Genomic DNA, 8,850 nt, shown 5'->3' on the forward strand with positions numbered 1-8,850 from the left:
CCAGCCTGGCCTACATGGCGAAACCCTGTCTCTACTAAAAAATACAAAAATTAAATGGGTGTGGTCGTGGGCACCTGTAATCCCAGCTACTTGGGAGACTGAGGCAGACAGAATTGCTTGAACCTGGGAGGCGGAAGTTGCAGTGAGCTGAGATCGGACCACTGCACTCCAGCATGGGTGACACAGTAAGACTCTGTCTCGGGGGAAAAAAAAAAGATACATATTTTAGAGATGAGGAAAGTAAAGCACAGAAAGGTTAAGTTACTTCGCCAAATAGTACAAAGCCATGAGTTGCAGAGCTAGGATTCTAACCCAGGCCGCCAGGCTCTGGAACTCATGTTCTTTTGTTTTTGAGACAGAGTCTCGCTCTGTTGCCCAGGCTGAAGTGCGGTGGTGTAATCTCAGCTCACTGCAACCTCCACCTCCTATTTTTAGTAGAGACGGGGTTTCACCCAGTTGGCCAGGCTGGTCTTGAACTCCAGACTTCAAGTGATCCACCCGCCTCAGCCTCCCAAAGTGCTCAGATTACAGGCGTGAGCTACTGCGCCCAACCTCCATGTTCTTAACCTCTAGAAGCATCTAGGCAGGAAACCTGACCTGGGGGATTGGGGTGTCCTGCCTAGAGACTATATTGAGATTACTGTGTTTGAGCCTTAGGTTCCCTTACTCTTTATAGTTGCTTTGTTCTGCTGTGGATGGTAGTCAGAAGTTGAACTGCCCAAGGTTGAATCCTTGCCCTACCACTTATTAGCCGTGTAACCTTAGATATATCACTAAATCTCTGTGAGGGTCAATTTCCTCTTTTTTTTTTTTTTTTTTTTTTTTTGAGACAAAGTTTCAAAAAAGGCTGGAGTGCAATGGCACAATCTTGGCTCACCGCAACCTCCGCCTCCCAGGTTCAAGCGATTCTCCTCTCTCAGCCTCCTGAGTAGCTGGGATTACAGGCATGCGCCACCATGCCCAGCTAATTTTGTATTTTTAGTAGAGACAGGGTTTCTCCATGTTGGTCAGGCTGGTCTCAAACTCCCAACCTCAGGTGATCCACCCACCTCGGCCTCCCAAAGTGCTGGGATTAACAGGTGTGAGCCACCGCGCCTGGCCAGTTTCCTCATTTACGAAACCAGAATAACAATAGAATTACCTGAGAGGGTGGTTAAGATTAGTTGACTAGACTGCTGAAATCACTTGGTATGGTGCTTAGTAAATATTAACTTACTATCATCAGGACCTATATTTTCTTCACCTATAAAATGGAATGGTGTTCGGAAAGTCCTTGGGATGGACAGTTCTTTTTAATGGTCGCGTGTGTGTAAGGTACATAAGATCATATCATGCAAGATATATCTGTCACAACACTGATCTCCTGTAAGGCTTGTGAATCAGTAGCATTTCTGACATTCATTTTGAATAAATAATCACTACATATGATGCCACTAAGCCCATAAAGTAGTTATTTAGCCTATCCCTCAACATTCATGATTTTTATTTAGCAACTCTCCTACTTCCATGTGAGTATTAATTCTATCTTTTCAAATTGCTTCATTCAATATGTATTTATTGGCAACTTTTTTTGCATCATGTCGGTGTAGTAGAAATATGGAAAATGCTCTGAGGCCGGGGATGGTGCCTCACGCCTGTAATCCCAGCACTTTGGGAGGCCGAAGCAGGAGGATTACTTGCATGCAGGAGTTCAAGACCAGCCTGGGCAAGATGGTGAAACCCCATCTCTAAAAACAAAAAACAAAAAAATATAGCTGGGTATGGTGGGGCACACCTGTAGTCCCAGCTACTCAGGAAGCCGAGGTGGGAGGATCTCATGAACCCAGGAGTTCACAGCAGCAGCGAGTTATTATTGGGCCACTGCACTCCAGCCTGGTCAAAAGAACGAGACCCCAGATCAAAAAATAAACTAATAAGTAAATAAAGTCTGTGGCAGTATCTCAAAAAAATGAAGCTAAGCTCTAAGTAGTCCTCAGTATGTTTGCATTATCTATCTGTTCTCTATAAAATAATTTACCAGCATGATGGATGCATATGCTTATAAACATAACATCAAGCATCATTACTATGGAAATAAAATATCAGAATAAGGTGAGCAGTTTAGAGAGTTGTGCCTGAAAAGCAGGCTGTTGTGCTTTATTCATGTTCAAAAGTAAGATTAATTTTTATACATCCTTTTCAAAGGTTACATATGCCATGTAACATACTGGTTATTTTTTTAGAATGCTGATCCTAAGTCATCCCTCAAAGGTGTAAGCAACCAGCTTGGAGAAGGGCCCAGTGATGGACTGCCACTTTCAAGTAGCCTCCAGTTCCTTGAAGATGAACTCGAGTCTTCTCCTCTTCCTGATCTCACTGAGGACCAACCTTTCGACATTCTTCAGAAATCCTTGCAAGAGGCCAATATCACTGAACAGACATTGGCAGAAGAGGCATATTTGGATGCCAGTATAGGTTCAAGCCAACAGTTTGCACAAGCTCAGCTTCATCCTTCTTCATCAGCATCCTTTACTCAGGCTTCTAATGTTTCTAATTACTCAGGTCAGACGCTGCAGCCTATAGGGGTGACGCATGTGCCTGTTGGAGCATCGTTTGCAAGCAATACAGTGGGTGTACAACATGGCTTTATGCAACATGTGGGGATCAGTGTTCCCAGCCAGCATTTGTCTAATAGCAGTCAGATTAGTGGTTCTGGTCAAATACAATTAATTGGGTCATTTGGTAATCATCCTTCCATGATGACTATTAATAACCTAGATGGATCTCAAATCATATTAAAGGGCAGCGGGCAGCAAGCCCCATCAAATGTGAGTGGAGGGCTCCTGGTTCATAGACAGACTCCTAATGGCAACTCCTTGTTTGGGAACTCCAGTTCCAGTCCAGTAGCACAGCCTGTTACTGTTCCATTTAACAGCACAAATTTTCAAACATCTTTACCTGTGCATAACATCATCATACAAAGGGGTCTTGCACCAAATTCAAATAAAGTCCCAATTAATATACAGCCAAAGCCTATCCAGATGGGTCAGCAAAATACATACAATGTGAACAATTTGGGAATTCAGCAGCACCACGTACAACAAGGGATCTCTTTTGCTTCTGCAAGCTCACCCCAGGGCTCAGTAGTTGGTCCACACATGTCTGTGAACATTGTAAACCAACAGAACACAAGAAAGCCAGTCACCTCACAGGCAGTGAGCAGTGCTGGGGGCAGTATTGTTATTCATTCCCCCATGGGCCAGCCTCACGCACCCCAAAGTCAGTTCCTCATACCTACAAGCCTTTCTGTCAGTTCCAACTCGGTACACCACGTCCAGACTATAAATGGGCAACTTCTTCAGACTCAACCCTCTCAGCTCATTTCTGGCCAAGTGGCCTCAGAGCATGTCATGTTGAACAGAAACTCTTCCAACATGCTCAGGACCAACCAACCATATTCTGGACAGATGCTTAACAACCAGAATACTGCCGTCCACTTAGTATCTGGGCAGACATTTGCTGCCTCTGGAAGTCCAGTGATAGCCAATCATGCCTCTCCTCAGCTTGTGGGTGGACAGATGCCCTTGCAGCAGGCGTCCCCAACCGTATTACACCTGTCACCTGGGCAGAGCAGCGTTTCCCAAGGAAGACCTGGCTTCACCACCATGCCCTCGGTGACAAGCATGTCAGGACCTAGTCGGTTCCCTGCTGTCAGCTCAGCCAGCACTGCCCATCCTAGCCTTGGGTCTGCAGTTCAGTCTGGTTCATCAGGATCAAACTTTACGGGAGATCAGCTGACGCAGCCGAACAGGACTCCAGTACCAGTCAGTGTGTCTCATCGTCTTCCAGTTTCTTCTTCCAAGTGTACCAGCACCTTCAGTAACACACCTGGAGCAGGAACCCAGCAACAATTCTTCTGCCAGGTAATGCCCTTTCCCAAATAAATATTTGGCTGATTATAGAGTGGAAAAATGAGATGTGTATTTACTAGAATATAATTTTCATCCTAGACTCCCAATTTCTTAAAAATTTTAGGCCAGGTGTAGTGGCTCATGCCTGTAATCCCAACAGTTTGGGAGACCGAGGCTGGAGGATTACTTGAACCCAATAGTTCAAGGCCAGCCTGGGCAACATAGTGAGACCCTGCCTATACCAAAAATTTAAAAATTAGCTGAGTGTGGTGGTGCACACCTGTAGTCCCAGCTACTCTGGAGGCTGAGGCAGAAGAATAGCTTGAGCACAGGAGGTTGAGGCTGCAGTGAGCCATGATTGTACCACTGCACTGGGTGATAGAGTGAGTCTCAAAAAAAAAAAAAATTTTTTTTTACACTTATGACTGGTTATCTTTTTTCTTGATTTTCTTTTTTGCCAGGGGACGGGGGTAGGGGGTCTCACTCTGTCGCCTAGGCTGGAGGGCAGTGGCACAGTCATGGCTCACTGCAGCCTCAACCATCTAGGCTCAGATGATCTTCCCATCTCAGCCTCCCAGGTAGCTGGGACTACAAGCACATACCAGCACACCTAACTAGTTTTTTGTATTTTTTGTAGATTTGGGGTTTCGCCATGTTGTCCAGGCTGGTCTTAAACTCCTGGGCTCAAGAAATCCCCTGGCCTTGGCCTCCCAAAGTGCTGGGATTACAGGCCACCACACCCGACCTTTTTTCTTCTTAAGTGTTTTAATCCATTGTAGAGTGGAGACTCTGGAGTTAGACTCTTGAGTTTGAATCTAAGCTTTATGACATGGAAAAAGTTAACTTACTGCTCTAGACTTAATTGTCTCCAACAGTGAAATGGGGATAATGATACTGCCATCCCGTGGAGTTATCAGGAGGGTGAAATGAGATAATCTAAACAAAGCACTTAGACATAGACCCTGGCAAATAGCAAATACTCAATAGAAGCCTGTATTTATACTTAATTAAATTCATTATGGGCATTTAAAATGAAAGCTTATTTTAGATTATTTATTTACATTGTACAGCAGGCTACTAGGACATGTGACTATGGACTTGTTGAAGATGTGGTAGCTGCTTCTTGGTTGCCAACAGGAAAGGCTCAGGGACTCAGCGTGACTCTATAGTGGGTAACTGGCCTGCAGCAGAGGGAAGCACATAAAGGGAGAAATCGAGGCACTCTCATTTGACCAAGTACCTGACCTGAGCCTGCTCTTACTATACTATTATGCAGGTTAATTACTGTGGGCAATTGGTAAACCACATAAGGATTATGTTTCTGAAAAGAATCTCAAGTGGTCATGAGCTTTAGTCCTTCACTGTCATCTACTGATACTTCGACGGCTCCATCTTTTGGTTCCCACTCATTCTGAGCATGCTCCATAGTTCCAGCTCCTCTTCTTCTCATCTGGGAGGACCCATGCCATACCCTACCTTCCACCCCTCAGTCCTGTGTTTCCCCTGCCTTTGTCCTCCTCCACATTCAGAAGGATTCAAAAACTTCTGTTTGTATATATCAACATATTTCAAAATCTTTTTTTTTTTTTTTTGAGACAGTCTCACTCTGTTGCCCAGGCTAGCATGCAGTGGCGAAATCTCAGCTCACTGCAGCCTCTGCCTCCCAGGCTCAAGCGTTCCCTCCGCCTCAGCCTCCCAAGTAGCTGGGAACACAGGTGCGAGCCACCATGCCCAAGTATTTTTGTATTTTTTTTATAGGCAGGGTTTCACCATGTTGCCCAGGCTGGTCTCGAACTCCTGGGCTCCAGCGATCTGCCCGCCTTGACCTCCCAAAGTGTTGGGATTATAGGCATTTGCCACTGTGCTCAGCCAATATCAATCTTTTAAATATATATATCAGCCAGGAGCTGTGGTTCATGCCTGTAATCTCAGCACTTTGGGAGGCCGAGGTGGGCAGATCACTTGAGGTTAGGAGTTCAAGACCATCCTGACCAACATGGTGAAACCCTGTCTCTACTAAAAATACAAAAATTAGCTGGGTGTGGTGGCACACACCTGTAGTCCCAGCTACTTAGGAGGCTGAGGCAGGAGAATCACTTGGACCTAGGAGGTGGAGGTTGCAGTGAGCCAAGATCATGCCACTGCACTCCTGCCTGGGCAACAGACTGAATGAGACTCCATCTCAAAGATTATATATATATATATATGTAATATATACACATATGTATTTATATATATAATATATATCAATTTTTTAAACCATATACCTTTGACTTACTAATTTCACTAAGAATCCTAAGGAAACAAAAATTACTTATGATTAAGGATGTTCAGTTTATTTGTTTTGGTATCAAAGATATCAAAGGGGTGTATGTGTGTGTATTTGAAATAATATCAGACTTACAGAAAAGTTAAAGTTACAAGATTACTACAAAGAATTCTCACATACCCTTCACCAAGATTCCCCAAATCTTTTCTCTCACTTTGTCTCTCTCTCTCTCTCTCATACACAAACACACAGACACACAGACACACAGACACACACACTTTTCAGAGTAAATTACAGACCAGATGCTGATGCTACTGACTCCTAATTACCTCAATGTGTATTTGTAAAAGCAGGGGCATTCTTCTACATAACCACAGTACAGTAATCAAAATTAAGAAATCAGCATTATTAAAATACTATAACTAATCTGCAGACCTTACTCAGATTTAGTCAGTTCTCCCAGTAATGTCCCTGAGAGCACAAGAGAAAACAAATTATTTGGTTTGGGTTTTGGTGTTTTAGTGTTTTTTCTTTAGAGATGGGATCTTGCTATGTTACCCAGGCTAGACTCTCTTTTTTTTTTTTTTTTTTTTTGAGACAGAATCTCACTCTGTCTACCCAGGCTGGAGTGCAGTGGCACGATCTCGGCTCATTGCAAGCTCCATCTCCCAGGTTCACGCCATTCTCCTGCCTCAGCCTCCCAAGTAGCTGGGACTATAGGAGCCCGCCACCACGCCCAGCTAATTTTTTATGTTTTTAGTAGAGATGGGGTTTCACCGTGTTAGCCAGGATGGTCTCGATCTCCTGACCTCATGATCCGCCCACCTCGGCCTCCCAAAGTGCTGGGATTACAGGAGTGAGCCACTGCGCCTGGCCCAAGCTAGACTCTAGAACTCAAGCAATCTTCCCGCCTCAGCCTCCTGAGTAACTGGAACTACAGGCTCGCCCCTGCATGCAGCTTTGTTTTGTTTTGTTTTTGTTTGTTTGTTTTCGAGACAGAGTCTCATTCTGTCGCCCAGGCTAGAGTGCAGTGGTACCATCTTGGCTCACTGCAACCACCACCTCCTGGGTTCAAGCAATTCTCCTGCCTCAGCCTCCCGAGTAACTGGGATTACAGCTGCCTGCCACCCAACCCTGCTAATTTTTGTATTTTTAGTATAGACAGGGTTTCTCCACGTTGGCCAGGCTGGTCTCAAACTCCTGACCTCAGGTGATCTGCCCGCCTCAGCTTCCCAATTTGTTTTGGTTTTTATGGTCCAGGATCCACCCAGAATCGCTATCTCATTTCACTGTCAGATTTTAAAATCTGCAACAGTTCCTCAGTCGTTCTTTGTCTTTCATGCTATTAATATTTTTGAAGAGTGCAAACCAAATATTATTATTATTATTATTATTATTGTTATTATTATTATTTTGAGACAGAGTTTTGCTCTTGTTGCCCAGGCTGGAGTGCAATGGTGCGATCTCAACTCATCACAACCTCTGCCTTGCAGGTTCAAGCGATTCTCCTGCCGCAGCCTCCCAAGTAGCTGGGATTACAGGCGTGCGCCACCAGGCCTGGCTAATTTTGTATTTTTAGTAGAGACGTGGTTTCTCCATGTTGGCCAGGCTGGTCTCGAACTCCCATCCTCAGGTGATCTGCCTGACTCGGCCTCCTGGAGTGCTGGGATTATAGGCATGACCCACCGCGCCCAGCCAAACCAATTATTTTCTATAATGTCTCTCAATTTGGGTTTCTCTGATGCTTCCTCATGATTAGATTCAGTACATTTTTAACAGGATTGCCACAGAAGTGAAGTGTCCTCAGTGCTCAGGATGTGGATTTGTCCCATTACTGGTGATTTCACCTTGAACACTTGCTTAACATGGTGTCTTTCAGGTTTCTCCACTGTTTTTCCTTTTGTCCTTAATTAGAATCTTCCAGAATATAATTTGAAACTCTGTAGGCATCCAGTTTCTCATCAAACTTTCACATGATAATTTAAGTTTCCATTGATGATTCCTGATTGAATCAGTTACTACAGAGCTATTACTATCATGGCCTCCAAATAGACTTTCTGATTCCTTCATTTGTTCTATACTTACTGTTGGCATTCTAATTTAAGGAACAGCTTTTCCTTTTCTTCCCTTTCCTTTTTCTTTATGTGTGAATTCTTAGATTATTATTATAATTAGTGGGTTATAAACTGTTATAATAATGTATTTTAATGCTCAAGTCTACCCACAGTTGGCAAGTGGGTGCCCCTCCAAATTGGCTGCTCATCCTTCTGACATGTTTCCATCATTTTTTGAGCACTTCCTTCAATTTCTGGCAAAACAAATGTTCTGTGTTTATCTTTTAATTTCCCTGCTCCTGCCCTAGCATCAACTATTTTTTTAAGAAGGTTTGTTCCTTCTAGTGGAGAACAATATTTAGAAACCAAGATCTGAGTATTGTGTGTGTTCATTGCTACTAAGGTCATTTCAGTTGGGAAATATGTATGTTTATACACCCAACACCTATAGCTATTTACATTTCTGTGAATCTATATTAAAAGCTATGGGTTCATACTGATAGTTCCAATTCTTTTTTTTTTTTTTGAAACGGAGTCTCGCTCTGCCACCCAGGCTGGAGTGCAGTGGCCGGATCTCAGCTCACTGCAAGCTCCGCCTCCCGGGTTCACGCCATTCTCCTGCCTCAGCCTCCCGAGT

General features: G+C 44.0%; 1 protein-coding gene across 3 annotated transcripts in view; it reads left to right on the forward strand.

Moving 5' to 3' along the window:
* Positions 1-8,850, forward strand: part of GLTSCR1L (GLTSCR1-like) — a 91,333-nt gene that overhangs the window by 36,019 nt on the left and 46,464 nt on the right. For all 3 annotated transcript variants that reach the window (XM_011986723.1, XM_011986722.1, XM_011986726.1), the window contains one exon: positions 2,223-3,902. In XM_011986723.1, the coding sequence (XP_011842113.1) occupies positions 2,223-3,902 (1,680 nt within the window). The remainder of the gene's footprint in view (positions 1-2,222; positions 3,903-8,850) is intronic.

Source organism: Mandrillus leucophaeus, unplaced genomic scaffold (genome assembly GCF_000951045.1).
Source record: "Mandrillus leucophaeus isolate KB7577 unplaced genomic scaffold, Mleu.le_1.0 Scaffold3, whole genome shotgun sequence".
Classification (NCBI taxonomy): domain Eukaryota; kingdom Metazoa; phylum Chordata; class Mammalia; order Primates; family Cercopithecidae; genus Mandrillus; species Mandrillus leucophaeus.